At 39.4% G+C, this 18887-nt stretch overlaps 1 protein-coding gene across 1 annotated transcript in view; it reads left to right on the forward strand.

Annotated features, from left to right (window-relative positions):
- LOC125260074 overlaps positions 1-16625 on the forward strand; it is an 87725-nt gene extending 71100 nt beyond the window's left edge. Inside the window, exons 3-7 of the mRNA XM_048178218.1 lie at positions 859-913; positions 1015-1102; positions 3094-3626; positions 8447-8566; positions 15340-16625. Of these exons, the coding sequence (XP_048034175.1) occupies positions 859-913; positions 1015-1102; positions 3094-3626; positions 8447-8566; positions 15340-15804 (1261 nt within the window). The 3' untranslated portion in view covers positions 15805-16625. The remainder of the gene's footprint in view (positions 1-858; positions 914-1014; positions 1103-3093; positions 3627-8446; positions 8567-15339) is intronic.
- Positions 16626-18887: the final 2262 nt, after the last annotated feature.

Consider the following 18887-nt stretch of genomic DNA (forward strand, 5'->3'; position numbering starts at 1 on the left):
ACGAAACTTGGTGGCTTTTATGGCATTTGGAATGTGAACACACACAAAAAAAATTGAGGGCATGATTTGAGCATGCTAAGTGGTTGTAAAAAAATAGTCATACTTGTTGTCTTCGGTCAAAAGTGGCCGGCCATAGGAAATGAATGGGAAAGCAATAAATACACAAAAATTCGGAGAATTGCACATTCTCCCTTTCAAAACAATACGAGTGACGCGTCTTGTGTTATTCTGTAGTCTTTGTCGTTAGGGAATGTTCCATTTTTTTCATTTTGCAAACATTATGGGAATGTTCAGAGAACATTCAAAAGTAACAAGTATGACATTTAAAAAAACATTAGATGAATGTCCAACTAAACCGTTTCAGGAAAAATGTACTAACATTTTGAGAACAATATTAAATAACAGTTTGAAAGAACGTTACTGGAAGAATGTTTGTTCATAACTTTGAGAGAACCTTGCCAGAACGTTAGCCAAAGTTCTGAGAACATTCCCTGTTAGCTGGGTAAACGTTCAATCAGTGAAAACAAGTGGCGACCAATGCCAACAGAGGCAACGCACTGATCCGACAAAACCCAACGTACGTTGCGCCGTCTGTTGGTGAGTTGGCCTTAAAGGGATAGTTTATCCAAAAATAGTTTATCCAAGTTGTTCCAAACTTGTATGAATTTCTTTCTTCTAGAAGAAGATATTTTGAAGAATATGGGTAACCAAACATTTGATTAACCCCATTGACGTCCATAGTATGGAAAAAAAATACTGTGGAAGTTAATGGGGCGTTCCAGTCTTTAAATTCTTTCTTTGCATGTTTGTTGCATCTTACGTTGATCTCACAAAGAGTGTGTCTCATTTTGTCTGCAGAAAAAGCAAGAGCAAACATGGCCACGCCAACGGAGGAGGTCAGAAATTGGAAACAGTGAGTGCAAATAAGTATAAATTAATACACAAACATATTCACACAGTGTATTTATGGAGATGGATGTACGTACTTATACATGATAATGTTTTGTATCATAGGCTGCGCTACGCCAGTCCAAGCTGAACTCAATGAGTAAATCTGACACCCGCCTGCATGACATGCACAGGATGCCCTGCAACGCCAACGGTGAGAGACGCAGAGAGAGATTTAACTGCACTTTATGACACATGTACACACAGACTCATTTACCACACACAAACGCACATATGCGCTGGCCGATGCATGTGTCTGCAAAGGCTGACGTCTCCAGAGACTTGTCATGGTATGATGTTTACTTGTTCATGTTCCCACTGCCACAAACGTGTGATCTGCGAGGCTGAGAAAGAGCTGAGACAGAGAGCACACACTTCTCAAAGCAGTGTGTGTAGACAACCACCCTATAATGATAATGATAAAATGATTTACACAGTCCGCCATTACTGCACTGACGAGAATCCCAAGCGTTTTAGGTGTTCTGTAGCTGGATGGATTAATCCACATAGCTCTCCCATTTACTCCCTAAATCTGAGCCGCTGAAGACGAGGTGGATTCATTCACCAAGAAAATGGTCCCTCAGCTCTACCAAAATTCGGTTTTTGAGGTTATAGTCTCCAGGGTGATACTGGATACAGCAGTAATGAAGGTGAGAGCACTTTATTACAGTTCATCGGAGTTGATTTACGGATATAAAGTGTACCAGTGTATTAAGCACCACCCGAAAAGGCATAAGGTCTTTATCTATTTGTTTACGGTTTGTTGTAACGAGTGTTTCTGTGTACTTCGCTGTATATGTTGATGATAATGCAAGGGAAAGAGAGAGAGTTTATGGATAATATTTTAATGCACACTTGTACTGTGTTTTATTAAGCTCTTACAGTGATATTCTAGAGTGAAAACGGACACTTCATATTTTGTGTGAAGAACAATAAACATCATAGAATTCATCAGTAAAGGTCCGGTACAACAGGCTTGTAATAATATAGTGGATAAAAACAAGAGACAATATAAGTTTTAACCGTAATTAAACTAAACTATACCTGTTCTATCTCCATGCAGCATGTATTTGCAGTTTCTGACATTATTGTGCGTCCTGACTGAATCCTGACAGGGGAGAACGAGCTTGTGAAGCTCCGCCCTCTTATGCCGAGCGCAGCAGCTCATTTGCATTTAAAGGGCACACACTGAAACGGCGCGTTTGTGGTCAACCACAAAAAGTGTCAATTTTAACATGCTATAAAAAATTATCTGTTGGGTATTTTGAGCTAAAACTTCACATACACACTCTGGGGACAACAGAGACTTATTTTACATCTTGTAAAATGGGGCATAATAGGTTCCCTTTAAATAACTGGTCAGTGTTTGCGGTAGCAGTTTGCAGTGTGCTTTTAGAGCTCCTCTGAAACCCTTCACCTTCCCCAGCTCCACCTGTATAGATCTGCTATGGGTAATTTCATATATGCTATTTGTACAGCAACAGTATGTCTTACATGCTCACGGCAATGTCTGTGTATGTATTGGCAGTATCAAGTCTCTGTACTTGCTCTGCAGCAGCAGCAATAATAAACAGCAGCAGCGTAGCAGATCTATTCCATTAAGACCAAATACATTAACATCATCTTATCCATTACCATGCTAAACTCTTCCGAGAGTTGTCATGATAGAAATTCTTCAACTGTGAAATGACTTTCCTGTTTCTGATATCACAAAGACCACAAGTTTCAACGTAAGTTTTATGCAAGATCGGTAGTGGTATGCTAAGCTAGTATGTTAAACTGTTAGCTTGCTAACCGAAAGCTAACTGAAAATACATAGAAAGGGAAATGTTTCCATTTTCAGCTTTGCTAAAATCATGTGATACATAATTTAGAAGACATATATTTACATTTTTATTTTAAACTGAGTTGCCAATGTAGTTTCATGTTGGCTTATTAACTTATTGTACTGTATGTATGCAGATTTAAAGATCTGTAAGATTGTGGAAGTGTGGTTAAAATGCGAGATAATCAAATCAAACGTTTGTACTATGTGCATATTCAGTATTTTATCTGATATCAATACTCCAAACTGTCTTCTATCTTAATCCTCTGTTTAATCTTTCCCATCTCTCTTGCCTTAATTAGTGTTATTCTGATTGTCAGGCGCCCCTAAGAGCCGGCCGGCCAGCATGGACCTCCTGCTCCTGCACACCCGCCGCTCCAATTCTGACCTCCGAACCAGCTCGAGCCGCCAGCTGCCTCGTGTTCCCAACAAATCTGACAACGAGGAACGTGAGCACACCTACTCCGAAGTTTGCCGCCGCGCCTCTCCCACATCCCACCCACCAGATGACGGCCTGTATGAGAGCGTTGGGATCAAAGGGGCGGGGTCTGATAAAGCCGCTCCGCCTGCTGCTCTTGCCCCGCCATCAACCAACATGCCCACTCAGCGTCGTGCCCACAGCCCGACGTTCAGCGGGAATGGCCAAGGCGGAAGCAGAGGAGGCATGAATCAAGAGGCAGTGACGGCAGAATACGCCTCTATACGGAAGGTGAAGAAGCTGGAGCGCGGCAGGAGGGAGGAAGTGGTGGAGGATGGAGAAAGGGAGCACCAGAGCGTGTCCAGCAGTGAGTCCTCCAGCAGCACCTTGCCTAGGAAAACCGTGGAACCATTTCACCTACCCAATTTCCCAAAGGTGAATATGACACAGATCAGCCACACATTCAGAATAGTCAAAAACATCAGTTCATAACCAAAAAATGGGCAACAAAATTCCACAGAAACCTCGAAGGGGGACTTGAGCCATATATGGAGGGTCTTTCGCACTAGGTAGTTATAAGAACTAGCCACCAGGGCGATCCCTCGAGAACTTAATGTTTCCGTACGACCATTTTCCTGGTTGCATTCGCACCACCAATTGGAACTTTTTGAAGTGATGTTTGCTCTCACTTATGTCCTGCCAATCTAGATGTTGTGCAGGACTTTTATTTTGACAGCGCTGAGACTGAGCACATCTGTTTTACAGTCCTGTCTAATACGTTATTAGATAGAACTGTTAAACAAACTTATTATAATAAACATATTATAATGCTCAATGTCACTAGCTAAACAGAAAACATAATCATGTTTAGCTTGGTCCCCTCAAAGTCACGTTGGATTTCCTGCTTAGCGTAAAGGTTGAGAAGTGCCTGTACTTTGGCGTCGGCCCATCTATCGCTGTTTTCCATGTTCGTGGAATAAATATACAGGCTATAAACTGTGTGTTTACACTGCTTTTTAAAAAATGGTGGCTGCCAGTGTTTGGCAAGCATTAGGCCAATCAGCATACACTTACGTCACTGGTGGTTGTGCTGGGTTAGACTCTACTCTGAAGTAGGAGCTAATTTAATTTTCCCCCAAATGGCGTTCCTATAACTAAAATCATTCTCAGTTCCTGCGGTGTGAACGCGGCAAAAAGCAAGTACTTCCGCCATTAGTTATAGGAACTAAGAAAAGGTTCCTCTGGTGCAAAAGCCCCTATAGACTACCAAGAACACCCTAGCAAGTTCCTAGATCAACTTAGCAACCATAGTAATGCACTAAAACCTCTCAGAACAACTTAGCAACCTTATAGCAACACCCTAGCAACCACCCAGAAAACCCCTGCAACCCAATAACTCACTATAACCTCAGAACAACTTAGTAACTGCTTAGCAGTGCCCTAGCAACCAACCTGGGCTACGTTTCCCAAAATCATCGTTAGCCAACTATGGTCGCAAGTTCGATTGAATTCTATTGAACTCTATCTTTGGGAAACACACCCCAGAACAACCCAGCAACCACATAGTAACAGACTAAAAACCTTAGAACAACTTAGCAGCTACCTAGCAACACCGTAGCAACCTCCCAAAACACCCCCAACAACAACCACAGAATAATGCACTTGAAACTTCCCAGATCAACTTAGCAACTGTATGTCAACGCCCTAGCAACCACCCAGACGACCCAAGCTACAAAATAGTAGTGCACAAACAACCTTTGAACTTAGCAGTTGCTTAACAACAACCTATCAACAACCCAAAACACCCCAGCAACCACATAATAAGGCACTACAAACTTCCCAGAACACCTTAGCAACTGCATGGCAACGCCCTAGCAACCACCCAGAACAACTTTGCGATTACATAGCAATGCTATGCCAACAACTTAGAACACCCTAACATCAGGGTTAGTTCACCCAAAAATGAAAATTCTGTCATTAATTACTCACCCTCGTGTCGTTCCACACCCGTACGAGTTTCGTTCATCTTTAGAACACAAATTAAGATATTTTTGATGAAATCCAAGAGGTTTATGAGCAATTTAATAGACACTTTCAAGATCCAGAAAGGTACTAAAGACATTGTTAAAACTGCGACGTGACTGCAGTGGTTCAACCTTAATGTTATGAAGCGACGAGAATACTTTTTGTGCACAAAAACGAAACAAAAATAACGACTTTATTCAACAATATCTCCTCTTCTGTGTCATTCTCGTCGCTTCGTAACATTAAGGTTGAACCACTGCAGTCACGTTGGCTTTTTTAACAATGTCTTTAGTACCTTTCTGGACATTGAAAGTGTTGATTATATTGCGGCCTATTGGTGAGTCATATTCCTATCGGATTTCATCAAAAATATCTTAATTTGTATTCCGAAGATGAATGAAGGTCTTGCAGGTGTGGAACGACGTGAGGGTGAGTCATTAATGACAGAATTTTCATTTTTTGGGTGAACTAACCCTTTAAGGCACTCTCATTTTCTTCAGAAATGTAGTCTTTCTAATGTTGTTGTTCCTGTAGCTCAACAAGTACAGCATTTCAGCAATGCCAAGGCCATGCATTCTATTTCCAGGCAATAGACATGAAAAAAAAAAAAAAGGCTTTTGTTATAACCGTCTGCCATTTACACAAATGTAAGTGGCAAGTACTTGAATGTAGAGCCTAGTAGTGCAATTATATGTTTTGACCACTAGAGACTGCTGTTTCCTATAAAAATATCCTGGATTCACCAAGCTGAAGCATTATCAAAAATCTTCATGACTGATATGAATGATGACTTTTAAATCTTTTAGAATTTTAGATGTTAAATGTTTTTTGATTTAAACAGGTTCAAGAAATGAACATTAGAAAGTGTTAAAATGTTGCCCAAATCTTACTCATTTAAAATTATAAAACATATTGAAGATTCCGATAAAAAAAAATAAACAGAAGTGATGCAATGTCAGTTGTTTTAGCTAATATACCTTTTGCGTCTGTTTTCTTTTCACCCATATTCGTGTTCCTCTGTCAGCTGATACCTGTTTATTTTGTGTGTGGCTTTCAAGGACAGATAAGATTTGCAGAGAGCAGAACAGCATGTGGAATGATGGTGCCTTTAAAATGGAAAACACTCAGACAATGATCGGATAATGATCCGGTCTTCCTGTTAACCCAGCTCTGCTCTACTTGTCTTTATTTGTGTGTGTGCCATTTGTTTGCCACATATGGAGATAAAAATCTTGTTTGTCACAGGTTTGTTGAATGACGGCTTGTTTACACAGGCACTGTATTGTATTTGGTGCATACTTGTCTTTCTAAATCTGACCAATTTGATGATTAAGCAAGGTTAAATAATATGTAGCGTATGTGTCTTCGACCTGCGTTATTTCCGACTCTGCATCTAGAGTAAATATTATTGAAGTTTGTGTAAAAGCGATCATGCAGTGCAGTTGTGCAGCACATGTGTGACTCCAGTGCACTGGGCCTGATTATGTAAGATAAGTTGGCAGGCTGCCCGTTCCGCCATGTGTTTTTTTGTTAAAGGCATCAGGGAGGAACCACAGAGCAGGTAGTTGCTTCAGCCAGAGAAATAAATAGCAGCAAACACTGTGGCCATTCATCTGCTGGTATTAATCATTCATACAGGAGGTGTGTTTCTTTCCCTCTTTAATCATTGACTCTCTATGCGGCGAACATATCTGCGGCTGTAATGATTAACTCACAGAACACTTCCATTGTAGAAACAAACACCAATCAGCACTAAATCAAAGGAACGGTTCATGTCATTACAGACCAGCATGAACTGACTTTGTTTCTTCTGGGGGACACAAACGGTGACGTTTTGGGGAATGTACTGGCTACCGTTTTCCATATAATAAAAAAAATATTGAACGATGACTGGGGCTGTTGAGCTCCAAAATGACAATAAAAGTATAAGTTTCATTACATGGATTCATACAATTTTTGCTAAAAATTCAAAGTGATCTGAAGTCATATGATAACGTTCTGTGATGAACGGACCGAAATTTTGATCTTTATTCACTGATAAACTTCCCCTTCAGTGCGCTGTTAAAGGATTAGTTCACTTCAGAATTAAATTTTCCTGATAATTTAGTCATCCAAGATGTTCATGTCTTTCTTTCTTCAGTCAAAAAGATATTAAGGTTTTTGAGGAAAACATTCCAGGATTTTTCTCCTTTTAGTGGACTTCAATGGTTACCAGCAGGTTGAAGGTTCAAATGTCAGTTTCAGTGCAGCTTCAAAGAGATTTAAACGATACCAGATGAGGAATAAGGGTCTTATCTAGAGAAACCATCGGCCATTTTCTAAAAATTATATACTTTTTAACCACAAATGCTCATCTTGCATTAGCGCCCACAACTTCATGCATTATGCAAGTCACGTTGGAAAGGTCACGCGTGACGTAGGTAGAAGTACTGTGGTACAGCGAAAAACTCAATCTCATTTTCTCCTCCGTCCCACGTCGCTGTTTTACCTTTTTTTTTGTAAAGGCCCTTTGGTTTAGTCTTTGCACGCTTGCTTTGTAGACACTGGATCGGTACTTCCGCCTACGTCACGTGTGACCTTTCCAACATGATCACGTCATGCGTGGCGCATCACAAGAGCAGTGCAAGATGAGCATTTGTGGTTAGAAAATGGCAGATCGTTTCGCTAAATAAGGTTTTCCCACGGAATGGGGCTACTTTTTCACTGTTGCCACGGGTTGTTTTTCATGTCCGCGGGTTGAAGCGAACACAAATAACATGATAATTAGCCGCTGGAATGCGAATTTTACCAGAGGGACCCCACCAAAATGCGGATTTTACCCCCCGGAATTCGATTTTTACAATGGGACCCCCCCGTAACGTGATTGGGCTAGTTTTGAGTAGCAATTGGGCAGGTTTTGTCGTGAAAACCTGGCAACCCTGCCTTATTCCTCGGCTGGGATCGTGTAGAGCTCTTTGAAACTGCACTGAAACTGTAATTTTGACCTTCAACCATTTGGGCTCCATTGAAGTCCACTATAAGGAGAAAATCCTGGAATGTTTTCCTCAAAAACCTTAATTCCTTTTCGACTGAAGAAAGAAAGACTTAAACATCTTGTATGACACGGGGGTGAGTAAATTACCAGGAAATTTTAACTCTCAAAAGTGAACTAGTAGTTTCTATTCAGATGACACAAAATCAGCCCCTCGAGGGGATCTGACCAGCCTGCGTGTTCCTCGTGTGTCCAACAGGAGGCGGTCTTCATGGGCAATGGGGAGCAGTACATTTGGAAACCACCAGAAGAGGATGAGATCATCATGCCAGGGGTTCCTCAGCTGGAGAACGGACACAGCCATCCCACCGCCGTGGAGGTAACGTCTCCCTCGCTATTCCAGCGCTGCAGACGGGGTCGTGACATTTGAGTTTGCATGAAGGGATCAGATTGCAGACTTTGACATTTGACCCCTAAAAATCCAGGACCATTCGCATACATTTCTGACATCTTTTGGTCTGACCTTTGTCAGTCAATAAAGAGCGTTTTCTGGCACAGGAAGTGAGTGGAATGATGGCTGCAGTTTGATCAATTGTGGCTATAGAGAGTGAGAGAGAAAGTTTGAGGCTTCTTTTCTTCCTCCCCCTCTTTCTCTCTTCCTGCTCTCTCTCTCTTTCTATCGCTGACTTGGTATGGCATAACTAACAGGCAGGTCAAAGGTCTGTAGATTGTGTTTGTTGACTGTCAGTTCAGGGTTGGTGTGAGGGAAGGAGGGAAGGAATATGAGAAGTGGGGAGAGGTCAGGACAGACAAGCAGTCTGAAGCACTCTGGGTCAGCTTGTGTTTAATCAGCTTCCTGTGGCCAATCAAAATTTACAAGCTGGATTCAGTGTTTACAGCAAATGCATTCTGAAGAGTACTAGATCCTATTAACCATTATCACTGCAAAAAAGAAACGTCTTCATCAGTTTTGTCTTGTTTTCCAATATCTAAACCTCCTAAATCTTAACAGCAAAATAATAGTTTTAGACTGATAAATGATACTTTTTAAGTCTCTAAATTATTATCATACCACAACAATTCAGTGAAACGTTTAGAATTTGTGCCATTAAATGTACTTTTAAATGATATTCTGTACATGTTTTGTTCATTAGTAGTGTAACAGTATGCTGAACTGCTTTGGATAGGAGTGTTGCCTGTTGTAACCATTGAGCTGAATACACTTCTCCACGCTCGTCACGTCTCTCGCTTCTCTGCTCATTCCTTCTCTTGTCCAGACACGCCCAGTTTCATGTCATGAGGTGGGTGTGTGAGTGTGTGGGCGTGACACTGGCCCTCTGCTCCACTTTACTTCACACATTACACTGAACAAATAACATCCATGAATGTTTCTGAACATCATGATTTTAGATCAGAAATTGCATACGATACTGTTTAAAAGTTTGGGTCAGAAAGTTTCATTTTTGCTTCTGCTCTTTTTTTTTTTCTTCAGCAAGGATGCATTTAATTGATCAAAAGTGACATTAAAGACATTTATAATGTTACAAAAGATTCTATTTTTAAATAAATGCTGCTCTACTGAACTTTCTATTCACCAAAGAATCATGTGACACTGGAGTAATTATGATATTACATTTAAAAAAAAAAAATATTAAAAAATAATATTGAAATTACATTTTAAAAATATTCAAATAGAAAACAGTTTTATAAATTGTAATAATATTTCACAATATTACTATTATATTGTTTTTAGGGTATTTCTGATAAAATAAATGTAGATAAATGTAAATGAAACTTCTTTCAAAAACATTCAAAAAATCAGTGAAAATACTTTAGTGTATATGATAATAAATAAAGGAAAATGTTTGTGTAATGTATAATAACTGTTCACTATTTTACATTTTTAATGTTTGAAAACAATCATTTGACTTTTACTTTTTACCATTTTTTAAATAATTTTTGCAGTTAATTTCAATGGTTGTGCATTGTGACGAATTTTTACAAGTATTTCATGTTGTCAGGCGCTGTGTAGGCTGTAGTAAGAGCACAATCACAAATGATAACAAAAGGAGTATTTAATAGTAAATTCCACTAGAAACCGGTTGGAGAATCACAGGGAAGAAGCTCAGGAAATAACCACACTTAACATAAACAATACCAGACAATGAAAAGGAAACCAAGGGCTTTAAATGTAAGAGAGAGTAATCAACTGAACAGAAACAGGTGCGTAGAACTAATTAACAACCAAGGAATCTAACTAGGGAACACAGGCAAACCAGAACAGGGAAAACAGAACCAAAACATAATGAAACTAAACCAAAACAATACTATATATATATATATATATATATACACCAAAACATAATGAAACTAAACCAAAACAATACTATATATATATATATATATATATATATATATATATATATATATATATATATATATATATATATATATATGTATGTGTGTATGTGTGTGTATATATATATATATTATATATGCACGACTTTATATTAACATAATATAAATACTAATATTGGCTATACATTTTTCAATTGTAGTCTTTTAAAAAGGCATCTGGAATAATAATCTAAGTGCAATGTAATGTTGTCAAAAATGCAGATTTTTCTATATATATTGATACTGATATATCTGAAACGCTTCCAATACTCATTTTTCGCAGAATAGATACACAATAACAGCTGCGCTTTCTCACTCTCTCAAACCCGCCTCCCCTCACTCACTCCTTTCATTTGCTCCGGATCAATATTGTTGGTGTTACATTCTCGTAGTGCTCACACCCAAAATGTGCGCACATTAACCGCCTCATAGTACGGGCTCGTACTAAATTGAGTTATTTTTGCTGCTTATATTGTGCAAATACACACAGAATAATGACAAAATGCCAGTCTTGGTGAGTATTCACATAAACAGTCAGTTATGTTTTAAGTGAACGTAAACATGCATGTGCAACAGTATAATGGATCTGTGCGTCAGGTCTTAAAGTGACAGGAGCCTAATATACCTGCTGCAAAGTTATGAGATTTTATTAAAAATATCTATATGATAGTTTTTCCCAATGGTTTCGATGTCAAAATTGTGGCCAGTGAGAATGCTGAGTGGCTAGTAACTTTGGAAAACCACCAGCCACAGTGGCTGATGAGCAAAAGACTTAATGTCAAGCCCTTTTAAATATATATTATATATATATTACACAGTCAAATACATATATTTTTACTAGTGGGTGCAGGACAGGATTGATAAAAATTGATAAAAATTTGGGACCAAAAATTATTCAGACACTTTGACCAGACCATGTGTTATCTGACATAATTAAGATCATTTTTTTCTGACACAGTTTAACTCTGAGATCTTGTCATATTTTATTACCATTTTTTTAAATTATAGTGAATAAACTGTATTAATGAATGAAATGTTCAAGGTGTCTGAATACATTTTGGTTTGACTGTGTATATATATTTGTGTGTGTGTGTGTGTGTGTGTGACCCGGGACCCCAAAACCAGTCATAAGGGTCAATTTTTTGAAATTGAGATTTCAAACATAATCTGAAAGCTGAATAAATAAGCTTTCCATTGGTGTATAGTTTGTTAGAATAGGACCATATTTGGCAGAGATATTTGAAAATCTTGGAATCTGAGGGTGCAAAAAAAAAAAAAAAAATCAAAATTTTGAGGTAATATAAAATCACCTTAAAAGTTGTTCAAATGAAGTCCTTAGCAATGCATATCCACTCACAAAAATAAATTTGATATATTTACAGTAGGAAATTTACAAAATATCTTCATGGAACATGATCTTAATATCCTAATGAATAATTTTGACCCATACAATGGGTGTGATTTTCGACTGGTTTTGTTGTCCAGGGTCACATATATTATATATATGACCTAAAGAATTAGTATTAAAAATATTGATTTGTATCTTGATTCTAGATCTTTGAAGTATTATGTTGATATTACTTTTGTGTTTACTTCATTTGAAATCTCCAAACGATGCCACTTTGTTTTTGTGTCCAAGTGCAAACACACCTGTGAGAACGTCTGTACGCACACAATCTTACACGCAAGCCGTGTAAGATTGAGCTGCTTCAGAAGACTGCATTTATAAGGAGAGAAATGAGAAAAAAGTGTGTGCATGGGGGTGGGGGTGGCGGTGAGAATGCAAGGGAATGAAAAAGTAAGAGCAATACGAAGGGGAAAGAAAGCTAGTGAGAGAGCGAGAGGAAGGAGAAAAAACCTCTCAAGGCTTTCTCAACAGCTGCACAGAGTTTTGAAACCCCCGTCATTGTGATTTCCTCTCGCTCTGCAAAGCGCTGCACAGCACGGTAAACAATGCTCGACGCGGAGGAGCAGAGATCAGCGTGGCGCACGCACGCATCTGGGAGTTTCAAACAACATCGAACTCAGCGGTTTTCTTGAAATCGGCTGGTTCAGTCATGCCTGCGTTCAGAAACACGCTATGCCTCATGCCGCGGCCTGCAGATTACAATACAGGCTAAAATACTGAACGCTGCAGCGTCGTTAGAGGTGTTAACATGACAAACGCAGTTGCATCCACAGCTCTATTCATGCCATAACATCTCCTCAGTCTGTACACACGAATGCCGTAAAGGTCACTATGTGAGTTAGAGATCTGAGCTGAATTCCTGACTGGGATTTTATACATGCCATTGAGCAGGGAGTGCTAAATGTCATCTAGCACAGAGAGGGCATCTGAGGTTACCAGAGCACACACACACAAACACACACACACTGGTTTCCATGTTTTATGGGGACTTCCCATAGACATAATGGTTTTTATATTGTACAAACTGTATCTTCTATCCCCCTACACTAACCCTACCCATCACAGACAACTTTCTGCAGTTTTACATTTTCAAAAAACACCATTGTCTATGATTTAGAAGCTCTTTTCCTCATGGTATTACTATCCTTAAAGGGACATTTGGTCCCCCCACACACATCACTGTACATATAAGACTTTTTTTCAATCACATACTCCTAATGGACCACACATGGACATTAGAGAAGGATTGTGGGAAGTCTTCCCACCCATTTACCTCCTGTCTGGTGGTTAGCGGGGTTAATGCCGCCTCGGTGGGCTGCTGTGGTGAAAGTTTAACAGGCTTATCTGCAGGTTAGGTAACACTGCTGCTCTCTGCAGCCAGATAAGAGCGTTTACACTGGCATGTCGATCACGGCCAATGTGGGTCATGTTTCTGCTGTGTGCAAGCAGAGTCCTGTTACCACGCAGCCCTTCGCTGTGGGCGTTTATGTACTACGTATACTACATCTTCAGACATATTAGAGGTTGTGTTAACTCTTATCTGTCCTGTTGTCTTTTACTTTTTAGTTTGCTAAGCAATTATCACTGTTGATCAAACTTTGAACAAACCTTTAAATCTGACTATTCGACTTTGGCATGGGACTTTGCACTACGGTCATGAATGAGACCTGAAATCGTGGACTTTTTTGAGGAGAGGTGTGCTGTCATGGTTCCTCAAATCCAGTCCTGGAGGGCCGCTGTCCTGCAGAGTTTAGTTCCAACCTTAATCAAACCCACCTGAACAAGCTAGTCAAGGTCTTCAGAGTTACTAGAAAATTGCAGGTAAGTGAGTTTGATCACGGTTTGAGCTTGACTCTGCAGGACATTGGCCCTCCAGGACCGGATTTAGGAACCCTGTTCTAAGTGATCTATTTTTACCTGACAAAACAGTTAAAAATCACATGGAGTTAAAGGATTAGTTCACTTTCAAATAAAATTTTCCTGATAATTTTCTCACCCCCATGTCATCCAAGATGTTCATGTCTTTCTTTCTTCAGTCGAAAAGAAATGAAGGTTTTTGAGGAAAACATTCCAGGATTATTCTCCTTATAGTGGACTTCAATGGGCACCAAACGGTTGAAGGTCAAAATTACAGTTTCAGTGCAGCTTCAAAGGGCTTTAAACGATACCAGACGAGAAATAAGAGTCTTATCTAGTGAAACGATCGATCATTTTTCGAAAAAAATGTAAATGGATATACTTTATAAACATAAATGATCGCCTTCTAAGTGCCTCCGCCAAAACCGCATTTTTGTATTCTTCAAAAAGCTTACGCTGTATGTCCTACGCCTTCCCTATTCTACTTACGGAAAAAATATAACTGCCACTGCGTTCGTTCCGTAAGTAGAATAGGGAAGGCGTAGGACATACAGCGTAAGCTTTTTGAAGAATACGAAAATGCGGTTTTGGCGGAAGCACTTAGAAGGCGATCATTTGTGTTTATAAAGCATATACAGTTGTATTTTTTTCAAAAATGGCCGATCGTTTCGCTAGATAAGATTCTTTTTCCTCGTCTGGTATCGTTTAAAGCCCTTTGAAGGCTGCACTGAAACTGTAATTTTGACCTTCAACCGTTTGGGCTCCACTGAAGTCCACTATAAGGAGAATAATCCTGGAATGTTTTCATCAAAAACCTTAATTTCTTTTCGACTGAAGAAAGAAAAACATGAACATCTTGGATGACATGAGGGTGAGTAAATTATCAGGAAAAGTTTATTTGAAAGTGGACTGATCCTTTAAAGCAATAGTCCAGCCAAAAATGAAAATTTTGTCATCATTTACTCACCTTCATGTTGTTCCAAACCTGTATGAGTTTCTTTGTTTTGTTGAACACAAAAGAAGATAATTTAATGACAGTTGAGAACCAGACAGTTGATGGCATCCATTGACTTCCATAGTAGGAAAAAAAAAAAAATACTTTGGAAGTCAATGGGTGCCATCAAGTGTTTGGTGGTCACGGACATTTTTGTGTTCAGCATAAGAAGGTTTGGAACAACATGAGGGTGAGTAAATGATGACAACATTTTCATTTTTGAGTGAACTATCCCTTTAAACTGATGGAGCGAAACAAATATCTTAAAGATTTGAGGATAGGGCCAGAAAACAACCATCTAGAAACCACTATAGTCATTTATTCTGCGCTCTGAAATCTGTGCATTTCATGTTTTTTTGATAACTTCAGCATCAGCACTCTAACTGTAACTTGAGAATGTGCTCCACACGACAGTTATTATTACGAAATCCACGTTGACAAAGCTGATCTTTTGCACAGTGTTTCTCATTCTGCGGTTCTCTCTCTCTGTCCTCAGATCTCTGACATGTACTCTACCGTTTGTAAGACCCTGAAGAGGAGACACCAGCAGGGTCAAAGCCAGGAGGAGATCAGGCCGATAGCCTCCGCTGCACCCCAGGAAGCGGACAGGGGCGCCGCAGGCTGGCCCGCTGCCGGTGCTCCAGGGGAAGAGGCGTGGGGGAGGAGCGGCCCCCAGGAGGAGCCCTGCTACGAGCCTGTGGGCGAGAAGACGTGGCCCCGGGGCCTGGCGGTGGAGTCGGACCCGGCTTACGCCACCATCGATTCCCACCGGAAAAGGGAGAAGCTGGCCAGCAACACGCTGAAGCCCAAAAAGAAGCCCCCGCAGGCTCCGGGCAGAGCCATGACCTGTGAGAACTTTTACGAGACAATCGGCGACGTGAAGCAAGGAGCAAACGCAGCGAGCACCACCACTATCTTTACCTTTAACGACGGCATGGAAATGTACGTTACGGGGCTATAAAAAAAAGCCTGACTTAAACTGTCAAATTTAACACCTATAGAGGGGAAAAGAACAAACTGCAGCCCTCTTGTTCTGACAAATGAAAAGATACACACAGCCTACAGCTGCCAAACACATGCCAACCTACATAACCAGATGACCAATGTATATTTACTGGAGAGCAACGCTCACGCAGACAAAAACAACACTGAATTGGCTGAACCAGGCCTGGCAGCCGGGCGGTTTTTAGCATGCTCACCCAATCCGGGGATCTAAACTGGTTTTTCTGCTATGCTACAGCAGTCACTACACGGCTAAAAGAATGATTTTTCTCGTGTTTCTCAGTAAAATATCTAAACATTCTTAAATCATGATATATTTATTTGGGAAGCAAAATGATATTAGATATAAAATCTTGTTTTCTGAAAGAAAAAAACATCAAAATTAAGAGACTTTATGCTTAAAACAATGCCATTGGGGTAAAAAAAAAAAAAAAAAAAACTCGTTTTCCACTCGTTTATTTCTCTTAAATAAGCTTGTTTACTCTCTTACCCTATTGGCAGATATTTTTTCTTGTTCTAAGCAAGGCCATAACCATGTCTTGAACATGGGACCAATTTTTTGTAAAGCATAAATAAACAGAACAGTGAAGGACATTCTAGGTCTTAATCTAGTTGGGAAATAATCATTTTTGAACCATTTGCAAAATAATATTTGCATTAAAATATGCACACATGTTGGGCTACTTTTATTTGTATGCCTAATGTGTCGAAAACATAAAAGTCTCGTCACACTCAGTTAGGAATTACACAAATCACATAAACGCATATTTTCAATTATAAACAACCATATTTGAGAAAAAGTCGTGTAGTTTGCATCACTGGATGTTACTGTCGGTTTTTTCACTTTTAGAAATGTCCACTCACATCGGCGTTTCGTGGTATTGTCGTTTCACGCTTGTGTTTCCCGTACAACAATGTAACTCACTGCTTAACTACCTTAGTATCGTTGAAGAAATCAACCAGCTAGTCACGACTGTTTCCCATAACTGTATTGCTGCAAATTTGTCGTTCAACCATGTTGGTTAATGATGTCACGCAGGTGGTGGTGGGGTAATAACTTCTCTTAATGAATCTCTTTGAGATGGAATTAATGCTTTTTTGCTATAAATTACAGACATCTGAGGACTAATTCTCATTTTCTCAGTTATTTTGCTTTATTTCCAGATTCGATCAAAGGCTCATTCTTATGTATGGCACTTTAGTCAGCGCCGATAGCCTTGTGGGCAGCGCACCGTTATATAGTGCCGATGCACTTAAGGCAACCCGAGTTCGAGTCTCAGCTCGAGGTCCTTTCCCGATCCCGTTCCCCTCTCTCTCCCACTTCGCTTCCTGTCTACATACTGTCCTATCACAATAAAGGCAAAAACTCCAATAAATAAATGAATAAATAAATAGATTATATACATACAGTGCTTCCCACAGGTTTGAAATATACTTGCGGTGGTAGCCAGGCGAAAAATCCTCCTATTACCCACGGCACAAAAATGGTCTACTACATGTGACAAACAAATAATGTGTGATTTTTAACAGTATTTTTATTTATTGAAATTAATTTTAATTACATAGCATATTACATTTAATTACATACTAATATTATGCATTGTAAATTATGCAAAATTACAGCATTTAAATGGTTCACCTTTTCCTATGTTCTCCTAGCTGTCATATAGTGCCTCTCTCACAGATTTTACTAGTAAAATTTATAAAATGAATAATATATGTGTCAAATAATGTTCTTAGTCTTTTCTTACTGTGGGAGAGACTACAATAATGTACTATGAATTAAATGGAAATCAAATTAAATACAATTTATTGTGTAACCAAAATACCAATAATGCCCAAAAGAAAAAACTTAGCGTGTGACTTTTAATTATAAACAAGCCCGAAATATACAGGTACTCTTATTTTGAAATGTCCGTACTATTGCAGGCTGATCCTTCAGATTCTTACAATCATCTAAAACATTTTATATAAAGGCCATAATGTAGACTTTGTAATAATTCATCAACTTGAGTTCATTAGCAATCGCTTGGCATAAATCTGCGCTTTTCATTGATTGAGCATCACTTTGAAGCAGTCTGAAGCGCTGTTGCGCGAGCATGTAGAACGCGCAACAGCGCCGCCTAGTGACTAAACAGTTCTGACGCACACGTAACGAGCAGGTATGAAACGACTAGTTTATCGATCGCGGATGGTTTCATTATCTTGCGCGGATATAAAAGTATAAGAGGATAAAAATAATAAAAGCAAAAATGTGTCTCCAAATATACTTGGGCGGCCGTTATTATACGTGGGCGGCCCGCCCAAGTAAAGTCTATGTGTGGGAAGCACTGACATATATTTAAAAAAAACAGTGCTTTAACTCTCTTGACAGACTAAAAGACGTAAATGATATTTGTACATATTTGAAATTAAAGATATAGGTTGTACTGAATGTCAAGTTGATTATTTTGCTCAATATAAGGAATTGTTAAGTCCACGCCATGCGAACAAGAAACTGCTTGTTTCGTGTTCCGTTGTTCCATTGTTGACGAGAGCTGTCGTTCCAAACACACAACTTTGAAAAGCTGTTTGCGAAAGTTCCTTGGAACTATGGTTTCGGGAAACACCGACTCGTGTAGCCATGCTGATAACGACGGAACTTGCGACCATAGTTGGCTTTAACAATGCTTTTGGGAAACACACCAATGTTTAGTAAATCTGGCCCATAATATCTTACGTAATTTCTGCTTCTCATGATAAATGCATCTTGATTTAAAAATGTTTAGATATTTGTACTGAAAAACAAGTCAAAAATACTGAGTAAGAAAATGATTTTTTGCAAATTAATGACAGTTCACTGCAGGGTTAAAATCAGTATGACTGTCTGACTTACTGTAGCACAGGAGAGTTTGGATCTGACATAAAATCAGGATGCACACACTGTGGGTCAGTCCCACTGCCGTGTGAGCACTACCTGCAGATTAACACAGGGATCACATGAGACGTCAGCTTAACCCCCCCCTTCACTCTGAAAACACACCTGACTGGTTCTCTCAGCTT

This window comes from Megalobrama amblycephala, linkage group LG24, assembly GCF_018812025.1.
Source record: "Megalobrama amblycephala isolate DHTTF-2021 linkage group LG24, ASM1881202v1, whole genome shotgun sequence".
Lineage (NCBI taxonomy): Eukaryota > Metazoa > Chordata > Actinopteri > Cypriniformes > Xenocyprididae > Megalobrama > Megalobrama amblycephala.